A 22,101-nucleotide genomic window follows, 5' to 3' on the forward strand; every position below is an offset into this window, starting at 1 on the left:
TTCAGACACTCCTAGAATCCAAATACATACCCCTTTTTTTAAGGGTGCGGGGATAGAAAAATGAAGTATCAAATGACTAGCCCTGCTATCACACACAACTCAATACTTAGAGGAAGGGAGACCCTAGCCTAGAAAGCAGTGACCCAAAAAGATTTGGAGGTCTTGATGGATAACCAGCTGAACATGAGCTCCCAGTGTAGTGTTGCAGACACAAGGCCTAATGTAATCCTTGCATGTATAAACGGGGGAATCTAGAGTCTAAATAAAGATTATTTACCTCTTGTTTGACACTGGTGCAACCACTGCTGGAATACTGTGTCCAGTTCTGGTGTCAACAGTTCAAGAAGGATGTTGATAACCGAGAGAATGATTATAGGATTAGAAAACATGCCTTACAGTGATGGGCCCATTTAGCATAAGAAAGAGAATGTTAAGGGTGCTTTGATTACAGTCTATGTATCTACATGGGGAACAAATATTTAATAATGGCATCTTCAATCTAGAGAAAGGTATAACATGATCCAATGACTGGAAGCAGAGGCTAAACAAATTCAGAGTGGAAATAAGGTGTAAATTTTTAACCATGAGTAATTAACCATTGGAACAATTAAGGGTTGTGGTGAATTCTCTCTAGATCAAGATCAGGTTTTTTCTAAAAGATATGGTCCAAGAATATATTTTACAGACATTCTATAGCTTGTGTTATACAGGAGGTCAGACTAAATGATCAGTGGTCCCTTCTGGCCTTGGAATCTATGAATCTAGGCTGTAAGTCAGACCTGGGATCTCTTCCTGGCTCTGTCCCTGACCTGCTGTGACACCGTGCGCAAGTCATCTGAAGTCTGCCCTTCCGTTACCTCACTGGTAACACAGAGACCATATTTAATCTCCTTTGCAAAGTGTCGTCAGCTCTATGGATGAAAAGAGCTACATGAGCATATAATTTGATCAATGGGGAGTGATCACCTGCATAAAAACTGTAGCTGTTCCAGGGACTAATCACTGAAGGCTTGCTCTGTCGTCTTCTCATCATCACACACAGTAGAAGGAAATAAAACCAAAGGAGCCAATAAACAGAATGATTTTTTTTTTTTAAAAGAGAGAGAGAGAATATTGAGTGAGGTCAGGATACCTTTCCTTTCAGAGACCTGAAATTTGGATGGCTGATAAATACAGTTTCTATATAGCAAACTGTATGAAATATTTATATTGTATACATATTTTTAAAATAATCAAGCCTAACCAATAACATTTAGCATTCCCGTACAGTTTGCCTTAAACTTGTTCCATCCTTTAGCAACCTTGAAATGTAACATTTATATAATGTAATTATAAACCAAGATACAATTAAAATATTCAAATCAATTTTATTGCCTCAAAGATAGATTTTAACAAATGGGGAAAATTCCAATCTCTACAGGTAGGAAGTGAGGTGGGAGACCGTATTTACTTTGAAATGGTAAAGCTGTCATTGAACAAGAGGAGAAACGTAAATAATTACTATAAAACTGTATTTTTCTCCTTCCAAAGATTAGTGGTAATTGAAAAGAAAAACTAGATGTATTTCCTTCCTCTCACTCCAACCCACAATACCAGGCCAGTTGTGGTGTTTGTGTTTTTTTTAAAATCAGTTCTTGCCAGCATGATTTTGGAAAACTGATACAATAAAAATTAATGTTTTGAGAGTCCAAGGAATGCAGGATTGGTTCTTCAAAAATGTATATTTTCCTTGCTACGCTGAACTTTTGTACAAGGAAACTACTCATTACAGAAACTCTTTGATTGCTGACATTAATTATTTTTTTCTTAGTGCCATTTGTCAATGAGATCTTACAAAAACTAAACCAAACATTAATTTTTTTTCTCCAGAGTGATATCTGTGGAACTTGATATATATATCTGAATATAAAACATTTCAAGGCAAAGTATTTATAGAACTTAAAATACACAATCCTTTTAAAACATTACAGAATTAATAATTTGTCAAATTTAATACCAAGTTTTTACTTTTAAAAAATTGTTCTCAAAATAAATCCACAATCTCTTAGTGCACTTAAAGAGAAAAGATCAAAAGCATTAACTGCTCTCTTTCCTTCCAGTGTTAATTAGAATCTTAGAAGCATTTATATCTATTCTGAAATCATTTGGGGGTTTTTATATGCTTATAGGGAAACCCTGCAACACAAGTCATGAAAGCAGGCAGTTTCCAAGCTGGTTAGTTTTCATCACAGTTAAATTAAGAGTATGAACCTTACCATTTTCTTTTGTACTAATTTCCATCCTGGCGATTTTTTTTTTTAAGTCATATGGAATACATATAGCTGCCTCCTGCTTAATTCCATTGAATATAATATCCTCTTTTACCATTGTGTAGGTATGTCTGGCACCTTCACAAGTGTTGAATCCATTGCTTGTAATACTCAGAAGTTGATGGCCCATTTTATAGGACTGATTTGGGAGTCCTAAAAGAAGCTGCTAACTTTCTATGATTTGCAGAAGAAAACAGCGTCATTGTTTTAAATCAGGTAGATGAATTTAAAGTCCCTTTATGGATTTCAAGAGTTTTTCCATTTCTAATTTACTAATATCCTTCATTATCAGTGCCATCTTTAGAATCTCATTATTCCAACTCAATGTCTCCTGCATATATGGTAATCAGCAATATAGCAGCAAATCCTGTTAGTAAACCAGCATTCTGAATGAGGAAGAAGGTTAAATCTGTTCTCCTTCCAGTCACTTTCTCTCTCAGCATGTCACTCATCTCTGGGAACTAGAAGAGAGGGGTTTATTTTTTAGGTAACAGTTGCCATCTTGTGGTAGAATATGTAATTTAGCATCTTGATAGTGATTTTTATTTTGTACTTTATAGCTGTGTTTGGATCTTAACCCTAATAGAAAGGAGAGTTAGTGGTAGGGACAGGTCAAAGGGCCCATTTCACCAATGATGGGAAAACTGAAATAGTGGTCTCTCCTGTGCTGTAATCTAGAGATGTCATCCAGATCTGAACCACTTCCTTCATATGACATCAGGAATCTATGGGGGTCCATCTACTAGGCCAGCTGCTGCTATCTTGCCAAGTTACACAATCATAATAAAAAAGATGTTATGGTCTGTCATTTCAAACACTGCTGCAGTCAGGAACCTCTCTAGGGTCTTTTAGGGAATGCAAAATAAGGATTCTGGGGGCACATCTACAAACTACCACCGTGAAACTGAAAATGCATACATCCTTTCAGAACTGGAACACCTAAGTGAGCTCTTAGGGGTGTTGATGAGCTGGTGGGAATCAGGACAGAAAGAACAATGACTCTGCGGTGAGATTTATCCTTTCACCTAAGGTACCAATGCACGAAAGGGACAGGCTGTAATAAAGGAAGATTGATGTATTTTTAATCAGTTTCATGTAGCAATAAGAAAGTATGATAATTAACGAACTGGACCAGAAGACTGAAGCAACATACTATAGAATTAGTTGAGTTTGCTAGCAGTCAGTGACGACTCTGTCATTAAAGGTGACAGGAGACCTTAACACTCATGTCAACACTCCCTTTCACCTACAACCTAGAACTCCTCACATGCATGTTATCAACTATAGGCTGCTCTCAGGTTCTACCCACCTGTGGCCACACATGGAACCGTATATTCAATCTGGATATGTATAAAGCCAACACAAAAATTATATTGCTACTATGGATGGACCACCATCTGTTGCTAGTGGTTATCAGAACACTTCCTCTTACATAACAAGGACAAGCTTTCTTAGTAAGTTTCCACTGCGCTCTTACACAGCCAGAGTGTCAAGACACTGATGACCAAATAAGATGCTATAATCACATAAATATCCACTGCTAGCGACATTAGCTTCTAATCAGTACCTCCCTTCCTACATATGCACACTGCCTCCACTGATCTCCCAGGTTCTCAGGCCAACGAATACAGGAACTGTTGATGGAATGAGACCAAGCAGCCACTAGCTAAAAACATGAGCTAAAGATGAAAGTCTCTGGGACAAGAAATTCCTTCAGACTTGCTCCAGTGTCCTATAGACACAGCCACTTTCTCATCAGCCATAGTTAATACAAAGTCTATGGTCCAGCTGAGCTAGAGTGTACACTGTTTGTTTGTTTAAACCTGTAGTGTATTCCAGAGCCCCCAACCTCCTCCACAAACTGCTGAAGAATGATCCGCCTTCTCTGACCAAGTTGCACTTGTGTGTGGAAGCAAACAAACAAGCATGGAATAGATAATGCCATGCCTCCCTTAAGGACCATTCAAACAGCAGGAGATCCTGGACATAGTTCCTTCCCTATGAGCCACTCCCTATTATTCTTAACCATATTTCACAGAAGTGAACATTTAGGCTCTCTAACAACACAGGCTATTAACTCTTTCTTTGAAAAGCAGGCTACTACCTACCTTGAAAAATGTTGTAGGTCTAGAACAGGGGTGGCTAACCTGAGGCTCCGGAGCCACATGCCGCTCTTCAGAAGTTACTATGCAGCTCCAAGGCTGGAGCTACAGACGCCAGCTTTCCAATGGGCTGTGGAGCGCTCACTGCTCAACCCCTGGCTCTGCCCCCACTCCAGCCCTCCCCAAGACTGCAGTACCCTCGCTCCTTCCCCACAGAGCCTCCTGCACGCCATGAAAGAGCTGAGGGGGAGGCGCTGATCAGTGGGGCTGCTGATGGGTGGGAGGAGAAGCTGATGGGGGGCTGCTGACGTATTACTGCGGCTCTTGGGCAATGTGCATTGGTAAATTCTGTCTCCTTCTCAGGCTCAGGTTGGCCACTCCTGTTCTAGAACCACTCCTAACTGCACAGACCTGGTAAACTACAGGCAAATAATCTCTAACTTCCCTTTCCTTGGGATGGATTATTTATAAAATGATTAAAGGCAGCCTCATATCGCCTAACAAGAGCCAATTTCCTAATCAGGCTTCAGCTGAGGGTATGACATGGAAATCATACTGGCTGTCCTGATGACTGTCTCCTGGCCCCTGCCAGTCAAACATTTTTTTCCCCCTCTCTCTGCAGCAATTGAAACCTACATTATGAGATACTGCAGGACTGACTTAGAGAGCTAGCAGGAGTTAGTGACAGTACCCCCAGATGTTTTCATCCTTCCTAACAGACCACACCCAGAGGACAGCAATGGTTAACGGCACTTTTGCAACCAAGGGCCTAGTCTCTAAAGTTCCACCACGCTCCTTTCAACCTATGGAACGTCTACGTTAAACCCCTATGGGAAGCTTATCAGATGCTATTGCTTTAAATGCCAGGAGTATGTGGATGACACTCGGCTATTTATCTCTTTCACCTCCCCTGTAAACTACTACCTCCAGCTATCCTGCACCTGAACAACACCAGATCAGAGCTGGCTGAAGCTGAACCCAGGGGGAAAAAACCCAGGACTAATGCTAATGGGGTACAGAGAGAAACTTCTCAGAACTAGACGATACCATCAATACAGGGTACCTACCCAACCATGGACAAAAGTATGTAACCTAGAACTCCTCGTGGAATTGATACAAGACACCAAAATAACTGAGAAGCTTATTTCAACCTGCAACATGCCAGGAGACAATACCCCATCCTGTTTGTCCAGATGACCTTCTATCCTGTCAGACACAAACCTCTAAACACAATGATCCATTAATTTGTGACAGCCAGGGTCACGTATTGTAACCTGTGTAGTCGGAAATAAATCCAAAACCACTCAACTTCAATGATGCAGAATGCAGTTCACTTGCTGACAAAGACAGCCCAGCAGCTGCTGCTTCTCATCGCCATCCTCAAATCATGGCACTGGCTACCGTCAACTGTTGAATCAAGTTTAAAGTTCTAGTCTTGGTTGGTTGTGTTTGTTTGTTTTCTGAAAAGCTCTCAGTGGGGTGATATTAAGCCAGCTCAAACTGCCTCTCCCTTCATGAACTCCCAAGGCAAGTGCAATCCCCTCAGACAGGTTAAGACTAGTGGGAGCAGAAGACAGTCTTCTCAGAAGTAAACCCATCACTGTGCAAGTCCTCCCTCTCACCCCACACACACACGCACTCACTCTCGCTCTCTCACCCACACATGGCCGTCATTAACAAGCTCTGCTCTGCCTGCTCTCTGAACAGGGGAGAGAAGAACAAGAAGAGAAATGAAGTTCTAATTAATCCTACCTGCTTCTAGACAGAGGAGTGTGAAAATCAGGAGAGAAGTGGAAAATCAGACCTCTGTATAGAGCACTCGCATAATTTTTTTTTCAGATACAATTGTAATGGACAACCTAAAAACAGAAGAGCAATGGATATGGAGACAGGGTGTTCTCTATATAATGGGTTTAACAACAATTTAAGTTGAGCTACTCTAAAAGTAAAGACAATTCATAATTTTTGCATGATATTCATGTTACATGAGTACTTGCATTTATGATCTCATATCAAAGAGCATTTGGAGTGAAATTAAACCATTTCAGTTGTGAAATTGTTCTTGTAGAGGTTACTAAGGCATTGTGAGTTTGAAAGACTCTTGGTGTGCTGGTTGACTCTAAAATGGCCTCAAGTGGTACCTGTGCAATCATATCTTGTTGGGCTGTAGCTCGAGGTGGGCCAAAATTGTCACCTTGCCCTGAGGCCCTTCAAATTCTGGGAATTTAGAGGAGCTTCAGGTTTGAACTCTGGGCTGTGAACCTACATGAACAGATGTGGTTTAAAACTCCGTTCCATTTCAGGAGAATAGCTGGTCTTCCAAGATTTGAGCCTAAGACAGTAATGTTTATGAATGATAGCTAACAAGATTTCTGAATTTTGTGATTTTAAAAATCTCATCATGAGAAAAGTTCACATGACTTTGATGCTGTTGAGTCCAAATTGCAGCTGTCAGAAACAAGCCCCAGTCTAAAACTTATGTGTCCCCAGCCTTCACACCTTACTTATGAAATATATAGGCCACGGAGCCTATTATGAAGACAAAGGTTAGTACATTTGTACTGAATCAGCAAGTATGAAAGGATGGGTCTTCACTCATGGCTGATGTTTGCTTTTGTGCCATTCTTATTTTTTAGCTGTAGTAGTTACAAATAAGTGGGGTGAGGAACACTTGACTCCCAAAGCCCTAAACTGAATAAAAAGCACCTCAAAATGCAACAGGTGAGATTACTGACAAGGCTTTTTAATAACTTAAAGCATGATGCTAGAGTTGGAGCAAAAAATTGGAAACCTATGTTTGGAAAAGACAAGTTAATGCTGACATCAAAGATTATTGTTCCTCATAACTTTCCTACTCAACTAACAGTTCATAAATAGCATCCTACATTTTTCATTATATACATACAAACTTATACCGAAATATAAAGAATTGTTGAATAGTTAAAAAAAAAAATAAGGGTTGTGTTAGTTTAATGTTACTAGTTTGATTATGTAGAGTGATTGAGTTTGGATAGTACCTATGTTAAGGCTTTGCCCTAGCTTTTGTCTTGCCAATCTTTCTCTTACCTAGACTTCTTTCAATAATGCTTACAGGACAAAGGTGGTGTTATGTGTTGGAGGACTTAGACTAATTAACTTCCTCTTATCTGATACTCACAATATAATGCTTAGTCCCTATATTGGAAAAACCATGAGTAAGATAACAAAGACCTGAAAATAGTATAGAGAGCAAAAGGTTTGTAAATTGAAGCTTGCATGTGCATATTGTAAAAGTTACATAAGACAATGTTTTATAAGCTTAATGTTGAGTGAAGGAAGGCTAATGAATCTGTAATGTGAAAAGGTACAAGGGAACAAGACTCAAGTCTCAGAAATATCAGACCGGAGACTTGAGACAACCGTCATGAAATGCAGAAGAGTCTCCTGGTACCCTGGAACTCAGTAACTTAGGCCTCTACCTATTCCACCTTATCTGCTTTTTGTCTGGCATAAATGTGATCAAATTATAAGTGACAATAATTCTGTCTGAATATGTATAAATTTGGGTGGACTTGTGACTCAGTTTACAAAAGAATTTTTTCTCAATAGCGATTCCTGCTGGAGTAAGATAATTTTTCTCCATTCATATAGTGTTGCACAGTTGGCTAGGTGCACTAAGAAGGTTTTCACTTTGATATATTTGCTTTGTGCCCCAAAGCAATATCCTGACACTCCCATCTTTTTACCATGGTGACACAATTGATGTTTTGTGCAAAGCGTGCCTTGTAAGGTATCATTCTCAAAGTCTTGATCTGTTAAACATTGACAGCACATACAATAATATCCTTTTGGATTGTATCTGAAGTTATGAATATTGACGGTGTACCAATATTTCAAATGTGTTTGCTCCTGGAGTGACACCCACAAGGCAGTTTATATCCAGACTAGTCAGCACATTGTGGACGAATCATCCAAGGTAACTGCCCATTAAGAAACACAAGAGGCCATAAAAGAAGCTTATCTTCACCTGATGGGCTCTTCTGTGGACACTTCAGCCAGTATGTGAGTAATGGCTGCTATGAGTCATTGAAGCATGCAAGGGCATGTGACTAGATCATGTGATACTGGATTCCATCTTAGGCCTGTACTTTTCCACAAACTGGGCTGGGGACTTTGCTTGGAACAAAAGTTCCCACCCCATGAAGGAAGCTATAAAAGGAGGAAGTGACATCCCTTGGCCTCACTCCCCTTACAACTGAACACCTGGAAACACCTTAGGAACAAAGACTGAACCAGGGATATGGTCCCAGGCTGAAGGGATTTCTAGCCTGTGTATGGAAGATTGGTGAACTGTTTGTACCATGAGGGTGAGACACTGCTTGATTCAAATCCTATCTAGGGTATAGAGCTTAGCCTGCAATTTTGTTTTATTTCTTGGGTAACAAACTTTGATCTGTACACTATGACTTGAAATCCATCTTTCTGTATTTAATAAATGTTTTATATTTTTTTTTTTACCTAAAACAGTGTGTTTGAAGTGCAAGGGGATATCTGCTCAGGAACAGGGGCTGGTGCATTGTCCTCTCCACACTGAAGGAGGGGTGGACTAGGAAATAAACATACTGGTCAGACTTTTGACCAGGGCAAAACAGTACAGCTGTGGGCTCCTAGGCTGGGGGGGGGACTGGCTGAAGCCTCTCTATTGTTAGTTCATGAGTGGCTAGGAGAAGCATTCATGTAACTGCCGCTGGATATGTCTCTGCTTGTGTGGGGCTGTGTAAGTTGTAAAATGTGGAGAGAACGGCAGCTTGTCACGACCTCACAGCTTGGGGGGGGGGGGCAGGTTAGTGAGACCCAAGTTCCCAGTTGCACCCAACGGAAGTCTAATGAATCTGTACATCCCCTATCAGGATCAGAGGGCAGAATACCAAATTATAGTGAATGAACCATTATTCAGGTCCCCTGTGGAAATGCCTATATTCTTATGCATGCATTAAATAAATAAAATGAAATTGTATCTCACCATATCTGCCAGGGAAATGTACAGGAACATACCACCAGCTATTGCAAAGATAATGTTAGGAGCAAAGTTGCTGCCCACTAATATACCAAAAACCAGACCAATGTAGCAGGAACATGATGAAATAAAGTTGAAAAATAGAGCCTGGTAGGTGCTCATTCCTGCATTTATCAAAATGATAAAATCCCCTGGGAAAAAAAAAAGGTGGAAGAGGACATTAAGTGATTATTTTCTGAAGGTTTGAAAGGAGATTTGTAACTTGTATGACAATTATAACCCAGCCCTCTTTCATATAAATAATGAAGAACATTTTCAGTCAGCATTAACATGACTGACAGGTGAGTTAATGTAAATATCTTACCCAGTTCATGAGGAAACTCCTCACATAAGATTGCTATGGATGTACTAAGTCCCTGAAGCAGAGAGAGGGTGAAGGAAGCACCAATAGCCAGACCATCAATGAAGTTGTGCAAGGCATCGCTCAGCGTGATCATCCAGGCAATTGTTCCAATCTCTGACAATGGGGGTCCCTTTAAACATTTACTTTGGGTTTGGGTTTTCTCTTCCTGCAGAAAGAACATAGCAATTATGTGATGCATTAAACAGCTGCAAAGAAGCCAGTGGATTTCTTTCCCTTTTTTAATGTAGAACTGCTAAAAGGTAAAAGTACTAACTGTAATGGAGACCAAAGCTTTTTGTCCCCAGAGCTGACACTGAACAGGCAGCAGCTGTACCCGCTTTCCTACATCACTGAGTTAATCTACTTTGATGCAATTGGGGAAGGATGGATGAACACTCTGACTGTGAGATAGCATCTCAATGCCCATTTAGCCCTTGGTTCATCTGCTGAGACAAACACCAAGGGTGAGAACTGGGGTAGTGGATTTTACAATTCACACACCAATCCATGAAAAGCTGGACAGAATACAAACTTGGGCTTCAAATGGGGTACTAAAAAGCAATCACTCACTTTCCACCCCAACCACTTAATTAGAAATGAAAGGGCGCTATCATATTATCAGTCCCTGTAATTCTCACTTGGGCACTCAGATACCCTGCTGATGAGCACCTCTATAAAACCCTAGATAGCCATCCAGGAGCATCATCGATTGTTTCACTTCTAAGTTTGGGCCATGCAAGTCACATCCTGGGGTTAAAATCAGTTTCTAAGGAGTGCATGTTCAATATCATTGCCAGTAAGTAATTTTCACTGTGCTGCTGAATGGTTCTAAGTTTAAAAAAAAAAACACAAACACACAGCTTAGTGTAGAGCTGCTGAGTATGAACATTTAGGACCCACTACTGTATCCCAGAGATGGAAATAGAAGTCTGGCACCATGTAGTAATGAACCCCTTCAGGCAGATAAAGCACAAAATAAATGGTCTCCTTTGAAAATGTGGTTTCCTATATGTTTGCACATACAATTACAAATGCAGTAGCACAATTACTGTAAAACCCAACAACATTTGTACATAAAAGCTCTTGGAAATCCATTAACTAGTGCTTGAAATGGAGAGTTAAATATATATTGAAGTTACAGAAACACTGCCCTTGCTCTTTAGCAAACTCTGTATATATCAATGTAATACCATATTCCTCTGATTACAAGAGAACTACAAAAATAGTTGTAGGAAGTTATTATACTATAATTATAAATTAAAAAAAGTGTGGGGGGTTTTGCTATGTGAAAGATAGAAGCTACTGAACAATTACAATTTGATCTTAATAAATGAGAATATAAAATACTGATTGATATCTTACCCGGGTTGACATTGCTATATGTTAGCACTGACTTGGCAGCTAACAAAGAGAGCATCACTGACTCTGCAACCTTGCCAAAATAGCTTGTTTCATATTGCTCAAGTGAGTTGTGAGCGAGCAGTTTATAAAAGCATATCTCTTCTTCCTAGATAAGCTTATACAACCGACTGAGAAACAATACATTAAATAAAAAACAATGTTCATACCTGAGCAGAGACCACACTAACTGTGTCAAAATTGGGGTTTCCATTAGGCTCTATTATGGCTGGATTTGCATAGCACATCATCCCATTATTAGATTTCAATGGCGTGGGTGGATTGCCCTTATCCTGAGGAAGATTCTGTTTGTGAGTTTCAAAGTGAGTGTGGCCAGTCTAAATGGGGGGGGGAAAAAGAAACAAAACAAAAATACAGACTGCAAAATAGGAATGTGTCTAAACACACTGTGCAAGAAAAATCAGCTTGTCCATTTGGATGGACATACAGATGTCTATGTTTGTGCTGATTATACTGTTAGGCAGAACGTCCCAAACTAGCCAGAGGACCACTGGTGGTCCACAGAGCATTTGCTGTTCATTAATGGAAAGCTTGCTCTTCACAAGGCAGTGCTTTTTCCTTCTCAATTCCAGCTGCTAAGTTGCACTAAAGACAATTAAAAATACATTAGCAAGTACTGAACGTTCCTGTTCCATGTATGTAATCAGTATGAATTGGCACATGGACCACCTCCCTATTGTAATCTTCAACAGCAGGGAGATGGGGCTGAGGAATCTCCAAGGGGGAAGAGGAGGTACACCAGACAGCTGAGGTGCAATTTAAACTCTGAACAAGTTTGAGACGCCCTGCTCTGAGACACATGCTGCAGACTGTACATGAGCACACAAGACAACAAATACAGTATGATATGGGGACGAAACCGAGAGCCTGTGCAGAACCCACAATTCCTGTTAAGGTTTCTGCACTGGAACATGGAGGGGATGTGGGGATATTGGCAGTGAGGTTAAAGCACAGTCAGTGTAGAGTCAATAGGCCAAAACCTTCATGGGTGGGAGTGTCTGGCTGTATCCACTTATCCTCCTTACACCCTACAGTATCTGCATGAGTGGCCAAGGGAGGGCTCAGGGTAGAATGCCCTTTATGTATTTCCACCAGGCAAAATCCATTCATTCAGGCTTTGCTCACAGGATTTGGTCCTTCAGGGTGCATAGAATGTGGCCTAATGATTAGAGCAGGAGATGGGAACTCGGTTTCTGGGTTCTATTCCCAGCTCTGCTTGTAATTCTCTGTGTGAGATAGGTTAAGTTACTGAGCCTCTCTGAGCCTCAGTTTAACCAAGTATCTCAGAGGGGTGTTGTAAGACTGAGATCCTTGGAAAATAATGTAAAATCTTGTATATCATCAAACTACCAACTATCTAATAAAAATATAACAGCTGTTTCAAACTAAGGCTCAGTTTTGTAATATAAAAAAGCCTGCTAGTAATATAACTTGCTGAAATATATCAAAATACATCAGTCCAGTTAGTTACCTGGCCATAGGTCTTCAATATCATTTTAAGAATCCTTTCCACAAAGAAGAGAATATAGAATCCACCAAACACAGCTACTGCTTTCTCAACATAGTTGTCAGTTTTAGGATCCAATCCAAATGCCTAGAAGAGAATGTAACAGCAATTCAGGTTAGTCAATCTTAACACACTTTCGGGGGGAAAAATACACTAGTTGGACTGGATCCTCTGAAGGACTGAGTGTCTACTACCACCAGTGGCTTTAATGGGTCCTAAGTTATTACTCAAACCTAAATCTTTTAAGTTAGGCCATCAATAGTTGGGCTGATGTACTGAAATAGTACAATTTACAGACCTAGTATAGAAGTCATTCTCGAAAGTCTCTCCATTTACTTCAGTAGGCTTTGTTCCCAGTAAGCAATATTTACTGTCCTAGAACCATTACATATTTGGCAACTATTGGTTTTGTTTTGGAAGCTTCATGCATAGAAAATAAATCCTCCCCTTCCAAACAGTAATTTAGGTCATGATAGTCATAGGTTAAAATGAAATGATAACAAGTCACTTTAATTACTAGATGGTAAAATCTAGTTGGCAAGAAAAAAAATCCCAAATACAGTCCAAATGTGTGGAAAATTATATATAGATGTGTCTGTTTCATAACCTCTTTCCACAACAGGTAATTTAAATATATTTCTCTACATGTGCAATTTTGACAGTGGTTTGCCAATATTTGATCTAAGTTTAGTCTCTTGACCCATGGTAGTATTTGAGGAAGAAACAGGTATTTCCCTGACAACTAAAATCCCCACTAAACCTGAGCTAGGAAGAAACTTCTGTTATTTTAATGGGTGAGAGGGAAGGGCACAAGTCTGCTTGCATGAGGACTTGTCAGGATACAGACTTGAAGAGGAATTTTACCTGTGTAAGGTCAGAGTAAGCAGAATTTGGCTATAAGGGCCTAATTTAACCCTCAAAGATGCATGTGCAACTCTCATTGCCACCAGTAGTAATAGCATGCATTCTGAGGACCAAATTCAGTTATAACACTTTAGCTTGCCAAAAGTATCTGAAGTAAATGCAATAAAGTAAAAATTGCCATGCTGACTTTAATGCCTAAATTACTATTGTCAAAAATCAAATCAAGTGCCCAGGAAAATAAGGAGTGAAACTCAGACTTTGGGCCTAAGTGCATATGAACTTTTCCATGTGCCCGATTTAGATGCACAAAATTTACTGTGCTGGCATATGCACTTAGATATCTAAACCAGGCAAACACAAAAGTATCTGTACTGTCAGCAAAATACCTACTGGAAAATTTAGGTCCCATATTTTAAAAACCCAATGGTTGACCCTGCATTTTTTAAACTATTATATAAAATCCCCTGATGCAGATTAACTTTCCACTAATATTTATTCAATGAACTGAAATAAGAACTGCAAGCACTTTGATAAGTGACAGTAAAAGCTGCCTGTTTTCCTGGGGGATACCTATTGGGTCTGAGCCTGCAAACGCTTACCAACTTGAGTAGACCCATTACTGTCTGTGGGACTGATTGCATTAACAACAGTTTGTAAGACAAGATTCCATTATTGTTACTTCTTGCAACAATATTACTACACCGTGAACTACAACAGACATTCCTAAGCCTTCTACCAATATAGCCACAATACAATACAGAACCTGGAACAAATTGATCGCTGTTGTAATTTTGTTAACTTCAGAATTACAGAAAGTATAACTTTGGTCTAATGTATTTCCCCCTTTCTCCAGTGATGGAAGCATAGTATAGTACAGTGGTCCTCAATCTCTTCCAGGACACGTCCTCATGTTACAATAAAGTAGGGGCGTTCCCCACCCATCTAGCCATGAAGACAGATGGTAGTCAGACCCCCCTGAAATGTGTTCACAATTCCCCTAGGGGTCGCGACCCAAATGTTGAGGACCCATGCTATAGTGCACTTCAAAAATGACAACACTTTGGAAATGGGTAAGTGCCAAGCCAGAGAATGAATACCCTTCCTTACCTCTGGAATTAGCTGGAAAATAGCATTGGAAAAGAGGGTCCCAATGGCCAAGCCCACAAAATAGGTTAAAATCTTGGGGAAATATGGCTTCTTCAAGAGAGGAGTTAAAACAAATCCAAGGAGTGATGCCAGGTTAATGATACTCACGGAAAGGAACCCAAACCCCCAAACTGTGAATGAGAGCACAGCAGAAATATCAAGTTTTTTAATATCATATACAATGTATTTTTAACAGATGAATTGACATGAGTATAAAAAAAACCATTCACAAATCATTTTTGACCTGCAGTTGATGTTAGAACTTACAAGTAGAGAAATCAAAAAAATGCATCTGATGAAATGAGCTGTAGCTCATGAAAACTTATGCTCAAATAAATTTGTTAGTCTCTAAGGTGCCACAAGGCCTCCTGTTCTTTTTGAAAAAGTACAGTGTAACTTTAAAGGAGCTGACCTGAACCCACAAAAACAAGAAAACCAAAACGCTGGAACTGATTAGTTCCTGTCTGGAACCAGTCACATCAAGGATTGAAAACACACTGGGGTCTGAAGTCCAGGATTCGGTGGGTCAGATTGTCAGCTGATACAAATCAGCTTACTCTGAAGTAAACAGAGAATCTAGCCCTGCTATATTTAATCTGGGACTAATGCTTTAAAAGCTAAACCAGAGGCCAGTATAGTCATGACATAAGAATAAGACTATCTTGTTAGCCACTATGGCTACATTTGAATATAATTTGCCATTGGAGAGCTGAGAAACAGCCAGAACACTTGTAGTTCCCTTCCTCACAGATCTCTAGCATTGGAGGGCTGCACCGCTTGACTCTTTTTATCCCCTAATCCTTTCCCTTTGAAGGAAAGATTTGTGAAATCCCCAGTAGTGGCTCCCTTCCCTCCCTTGCAGCTCCCTTCTTCCCTTGACTCTCCCAAGTACCTCTATGGGGGGAATACAGTAAGCTTCTCTAAAATGGCTTCTGCCTGTCAAGTCCTACCTGGAAGTGGTATCTAAATATCTCAGAATGGAGCAAATGTATGAACATTTGTATCTCTCTCTCCTACCCACCACAGACAGAGAATGGAACAGGACCATGAGGGAGAGTGGGCTAGACAATTTTTTCTTTTTAATTTCTTGTGGGTAACCATGTCTCTGTGTTAGATGCCATTCTCTGTGGACATCCAATGTTGTAATAATGAAATAAATCAAGGAAGGTGCAGATTCTCAGCTGGGGTAAATCAGTATTATTTGTTTAAATTAATGAGCTATGCTAATTTACACCATCTTGGGAATCTGGCCCTGAAAATATTAAATATTTATAATTTACAAAAATAATCTTGTGCTAAGTCCTTGTATAATGGGAGCAAGTTTCAGTGAATAGCATATTTGCACAGAGAAGGTTTAAACTACTCCTAAAATAGGTTTAATCAAATACTAACATCTTGTCTGTGTGTGAAGCACTTTGGCCCTATAAACCCATGCCATAAGAATACACCCACACAAGGGAAATTTACATGGAAAACACCGTGTGGTTCATGGTGTGAAGCTTTCAATGCATTATTCCCTCCTGAAAGGCAATTTGACTTACAGAATGGAAGAAATCTGTGAATCTCTGAGGAATTCATGCAGAGAGCCAGCCCGTTTCTTTTCCTCTACAACAGCGCAGGACACTTATGGCCATGAGCTAACACCCCTGAGCAACAGGAGATAGTACCTCATTTAGCGGCTGTCTCCACAGTATGAGTCTCTGGCCTGATGCCAGTCCTGAAACCCACTGAGGTCTCTAACATGCAGTGTTTGTGTGGAGAGGCATCTGTGCATTCAGAAAGAGGTGAGATATTTTCAGGTGGACTCCGCTCCCTCCCATCAGCTATTTTGTGGGAAGGGATTTTTCTGGCAGAGATTCTGCTTCTCTGACACCCTCAGTGCTATGTAGCTGAATGCTAATGGGGCTCTCTAAGCAGAAGTGCAACAACTCACATGAAAATGAACAGGTGAAAAGCCAAACAAATCTCAGACTTTCTGTATCAGTGAGAAAATGGCACTAGCAGGTGGAAAAGAAGATGGATCATTAGTGACAGACACAGAGAGAGAACTTCAAATAGTTCAGAAAGTAGTACTAGACTCCTGAATAATGCAAAAATTGTGTATGAGTCAAATGAGAAGAGCCTCTTCTTTTAAAGAGAGATAAGGGTAGAATCAGGCTTGGAAAAGCTCGGTCCCATGCACCATGAGCATAATTTCAGGTGACAAAATGCAATGCCATGAATGTTCCAGAATCTGTAGATTTTGTTATAAGCAATGTGAAATTGTCAAGATTGAGGTTTATTGTCCAGGAGTATCAAAAAGTTTTGCCTGTACACCAACTTGCCTCTTACCTCACCTTTAAAGAAATTCTGTGGTATAACCACAATCAGTTTTCCATACAAACTTCTAATTCTACCGTAAAATCATCCACAAACAATAATCACCGTCAACATTATGTTGGAACATATGAGAGCAGCAGGATAATCCAGAAAACTGTACAGTATAAAAGTTGCTTTAAGCTCCTCTTTGCACTGCTGGAGTGGTGCAAAGATGACTTAGCATAGGCCAAGGGTCAGCAACCTTCGGCACGCAGCCCATCAGGGTAATCCACTGGGACATACTGGCCACCGCTTCCCACAGCTCCCATTGGCCGGGAACAGTGAACCACAGCCACTGGGAGCTTTAGGGGGCCGTGCCTGCGGACGGTCAACGTAAACAAAATGTCTCGCAGCCCGCCAGCAGATTACTCTGAGAGGCCATGTGCCCAAGGTTGCCTGATTTTTTTCTCTTACATGACAACAAACATACGGAGTAGGGCTGTCAAACTATCAAATAAATTTATCGCAATTAATCACAGTTTAAATTGCACCATTAAACAATAACTGAAAACCGATTTAAATTTATTATAAATATTTTGGGTGTTTTTCTACATTTTCAAATATACTGATTTCAATTACAATACAGAATAAAAAATGTACAGTGCTCCCTTTATATTATTTTTTATTACAAATATTTGCACTGTAAAAAAGATAGTCCAATCTACAAGTCAAAGCATGAAAGGGCATACGAACGTTGAGCATATGTGACACGTAAATACCTTGCAGTGCTGGCTACAACAGTGCCATGCGAACACCTGTTCTCACTTTCAGGTGACATTGCAAATAAGAAGTGGGCAGCATTATCTCCCACAAATGTAAACAAACTTGTTTGTCTTAGCGATTGGCTGAACAAGAAGTAGGACTGAGTGGACGTGCAGGCTCTGAAGTTTTACATTGTTTTGGTTTTGAGTACAACTATGTAAAAAAAAATTCTACATTTGTAAGTTGCACTTTCACAATAAAAAGATTGTACTACTGTACTTGTATGAAGTGAATTGAAAAATACTATTTCTTTTATCTTTTTTACAGTGCAAATATTTGTAATCAAAAGTAATAATATAAAGTGAGCAGTGTACACTTTGTATTCTGTTTTGTAATTTAAATCAATTTTTGAAAATATAGAGAAACATCCAAAATATTTATAATAAATTTAAATCGGGATTCTATTAACAGTGCAATTAAAACTGTGATTAATTGCAATTTATATTTTGAATTGATTTAATTTGTTTTGAGTTAATCACTTGAGTTAACTGTGATTAATGGTCAGTCCTAATACAGAGCCAAATCCCTCACTGCAATAGAGTTGCACCAGGCTGAATTTAGTTTACTTTGCCTGGTGGTGTCAGTGTCCGGATTTTCATATGGAAAGGAATGTACATGATGTTATGAGAGGAAAGTGAAACCTTGTGCAAACAATTTAAAAGCCTAAATCAATATTAACGAAAGCTTTGATTTTTATCTGTACTAAAAATAAACAAAAACATTTGGGTTCTGTAGTTACAACAATCCATACAACTTTTGCTTTTACCATTTAGAATCATCATAAAACTGTGCCTTTTAATTTTGTATATTGTCTACTCCTCTTTATTATCCTGTGCACTGCAAATATTTTAAAGCAGATTTTAAAAAAATTAATTAAAACCTATTTTCAGATCTCAAAGAAACTGGGTCACGAACACTAAAACTGGATACAATCAAGATACATTAAATTAGGACAAGCATTTTAAAATTATGATTGTTTTTAATTTAATACTATCCATTTTGACAGCAAAAAACAGGATACATGTTAATATCTACAGGTCAATGTAGAAAGACAGCAGAAAAACTGAGGTCAGAAAATATGGTAAGAAAATTAGGTTAATGCCAGATTGCTAGAAATGTGCTGACTGTGGAAGATTCTCTAGTAAGAATGATTATGCATTCATAATAGCACTCGCACTCTCTCAGAATAACAGAATATATTGGTGTATACAATGTCGTTGTTAAAAGAAAAGGAGTACTTGTGGCACCTTAGAGACTAACAAATTTATTTGAGCATAAGCTTTCGTGAGCTACAGCTCACTTCATTGGATGCATTCAGTGGAAAATACAGTGGGGAGATTTATATACATAGAGAACGTGAAACAATGGGTGTTACCATACACACTGTACCAAGAGTGATTACTTAAGGTGAGCTATTACCAGCAGGAGAGCAGGGGTGGGGGTGGGGAGGGAAAACCTTTTGTAGTGATAATCAAGGTGGGCCATTTCCAGCAGTTGACAAGAATGTCTGAGGAACAGTGGGGGTGGGGAGTGGGGAATAAACATGGGGAAATAGTTTTACTTTGTGTAATGACCCATCCACTCCCAGTCTCTATTCAAGCCTAAGTTAATTGTATCCAGTTTGCAAATTAATTCCAATTCAGCAGTCTCTTGCTGGAGTCTGTTTTTGAAGTTTTTTTGTTGAAGAATTGCAACTTTTAGGTCTGTAATCGAGTGACCAAAGAGATTGAAGTGTTCTCCAGCTGGTTTTTGAATGTTATAATTCTTGACGTCTGATTTGTGTCCATTTATTCTTTTACGTAGAGACTGTCCAGTTTGACCAACGTACATCGCAGAGGGGCATTGCTGGCACATGATGGCATATATCACAGTTGGAGAACACTTCACTCTCTTTGGTCACTCGATTACAGACCTGAAAGTGGCAATTCTTCAAGAAAAAAACTTCAAAAACAGACTCCAACGAGAGACTGCTGAATTGGAATTAATTTGCAAACTGGATACAATTAACTTAGGCTTGAATAGAGACTGGGAGTGGATGGGTCATTACACAAAGTAAAACGATTTCCCCATGTTTATTCCCCACCCCCACCCCTCACTGTTTCTCAGATGTTCTTGTCAACTGCTGGAAATGGCCCACCTTGATTATCACTATAAAAGAGTTTTTCCTCCCCACCCTCACCCTCCACCTCCGCTCTCCTGCTGGTAATAGCTCACCTTAAGTAATCACTCTTGGTACAGTGTGTATGGTAACACCCATTGTTTCATGTTCTCTATGTATATAAATTTCCCCATTGTATTTTCCACTGAATGCGTCCGATGAAGTGAGCTGTAGCTCACGAAAGCTCATGCTCAAATAAATTGGTTAGTCTCTCAGGTGCCACAAGTCCTCCTTTTCTTTTTGCGAATACAGACTCACACGGCTGCCACTCTGAATGTTGTCGTTGTAGCTGTGTTGGTCCCAGGGTATTAGAGAGAAGGTAGGCGAGGTAATATTTTTTTGCACTAACCTCTGTTGGTGAGATGGTCCCTTGAAATGCGTTAATTATTTATGCTAGACAGTCTGCTCCACTTTGTATTTAGCTGTGACACTCGGAGTTAGTTTCCCAGAGGAAGAGCTCAAAATCTTGTCTCTTTCAAAAACAGAAGTTTGTCCAATAAAAGCTATTACCTCGCCTACCTTTTCTCTATAATTTAACGAGATGGGGGATGACCTTTTTTTAATTCTGGGCCCACATTTCTATGGCCTAAATCCTTTGATACTGGAATGAAGTATTTTTTTATTATTTTATTTATTTGATATCTTATGTCTGCTCTGCTCAAACAAGGTGAGCGTTCAATGGATAGTTAATTGTTTTTGGTTAGGAAACTTAATACAGGTGTCCAAATTACATCCATCACTGATTTAATAAAAGCAGCATGAACATAAGAAATACTGCCAACCCCAAAGATTCATGAGAAGCTGAAAAAACCATAAAATTTAAAAATAAAAAATTAGGTGTTTTTATTGGCTTTTTGTTATCTGGATGTTTAGGGTTCACTTGGGTAACATTTTCAAGTTTTTCTCTACAACCATGAGAGCTAGAAACTTACGAAAGAGGGAGGGAGGGAGGGAGGGAGGGAGGGAGAGAAAGAAAGCTGAGTTTCCTCACATAATTACCTGATACCAAGAACTGGTGTTTCAAGAAGAATACCAATTACTACAAAACTCATGATAAAATTGCAAGATTTAGCAACACTGCTGAAAATATTTTGTTTTCATTGTATTTTACAGAGCCATATATGTAAAAGTATACTTATTACTAGAACTTGATCCAGCTTAAACTATCTTTGGCCTTTTATGCTACTCAAGCCCTGGAAAATTGCCAGTTTCGGTTTTATACTATCGCAGGCCATCCTATATAGAGGAAGTCAGTCTGTCAGGAGAGCCCCCAAACAAACAGCCCTACAGCACCAAACTTCAGCATTCTGTGGAAAGCAAACGTGGAGAATTCACACAATAATCTCTCCCCCATGCGCTAACTCCCAATTCTCAGGTCCTTCAACACTCCAGTTATAGTAACAGTGTATGAGTTGTTCTGACTCTGTCCTATGTGATTGTGGGTGGCAGCCTGGATAGGATTAGGCCTTTTTCCAGTCACCATTTTTTAAATTTTCTGTAGGCCTGGCTCCCTCCATGGCTAACCAATGTATTACTGAAGTCAGTCAAGGAGAGAAGTTTATGCCATCTGTAAGCTGCAACCTTCTCTTTGGCATTATGGGAGATAAAGGGCAGCAGCTAGAATATCCTGAGCTCCCTGCCTGAAAACATGATCCAACCAGTCAGCGAGAGCAGTGATTCTCAAGCTTTTTTCATTTGCGTACCCCTAAAAATTTTCAAATGCTGGTGGGGACCCCTTTGGAAATCTTAGCCATATTTTGCGGCCTCCCGGGGTCTGTGGACCACAGGCTAAGAACCACTGAGCTAGGGAAGACAGCAACAAAAATCTTAGGACCTTAGCTCTTTTATACTTCGCCACCTGACTTTAGTAAGTTAAGAAGGGACTCTTCTCCCTCAAACAAGCAGATTCTAGGAATGTATTTAATGGACACTCTGCATATCTGAAAAGGCAAATGGTTATCTGTGGTTATCAGCTGGTGCAGAGTGTGCAGATCTGCTCTGAAGAAGCAACTGAGCGGGCTGCATATGATGCTTTATGTTTGCCTTGGACAGGCAGAATGCCTCAGACCATCACCAG

The 22,101-nt window shown here is 39.7% G+C and overlaps 1 protein-coding gene across 3 annotated transcripts in view; it reads right to left on the reverse strand.

The window, feature by feature from the left end:
* Positions 1–1,980: 1,980 nt before the first annotated feature.
* The window catches only part of SLC39A8 (solute carrier family 39 member 8), a 33,978-nt gene continuing 13,857 nt past the window's right edge, over positions 1,981–22,101 (reverse strand). Inside the window, exons 3-9 of one of the 3 annotated variants that reach the window (XR_014711295.1) lie at positions 14,708–14,877; positions 12,701–12,823; positions 11,379–11,546; positions 9,772–9,976; positions 9,414–9,598; positions 6,164–6,270; positions 2,641–2,770 (exon numbers count right to left, since the gene is read on the reverse strand). Coding sequence is in view for 2 of the 3 variants with exons in the window: in XM_084626058.1 (XP_084482184.1) it covers positions 2,621–2,770; positions 9,414–9,598; positions 9,772–9,976; positions 11,379–11,546; positions 12,701–12,823; positions 14,708–14,877 (1,001 nt within the window). In the remaining variant the exon portion in view is untranslated. Of the gene's footprint in view, positions 2,771–6,163; positions 6,271–9,413; positions 9,599–9,771; positions 9,977–11,378; positions 11,547–12,700; positions 12,824–14,707; positions 14,878–22,101 lie in introns of all 3 variants that reach the window. The other 2 variants (XM_084626058.1, XM_084626059.1) reach the window with 2 other exon arrangements.

The sequence above is a fragment of the Lepidochelys olivacea genome, assembly GCF_965140295.1.
Source record: "Lepidochelys olivacea isolate rLepOli2 genome assembly, chromosome: 4".
NCBI lineage: Eukaryota > Metazoa > Chordata > Testudines > Cheloniidae > Lepidochelys > Lepidochelys olivacea.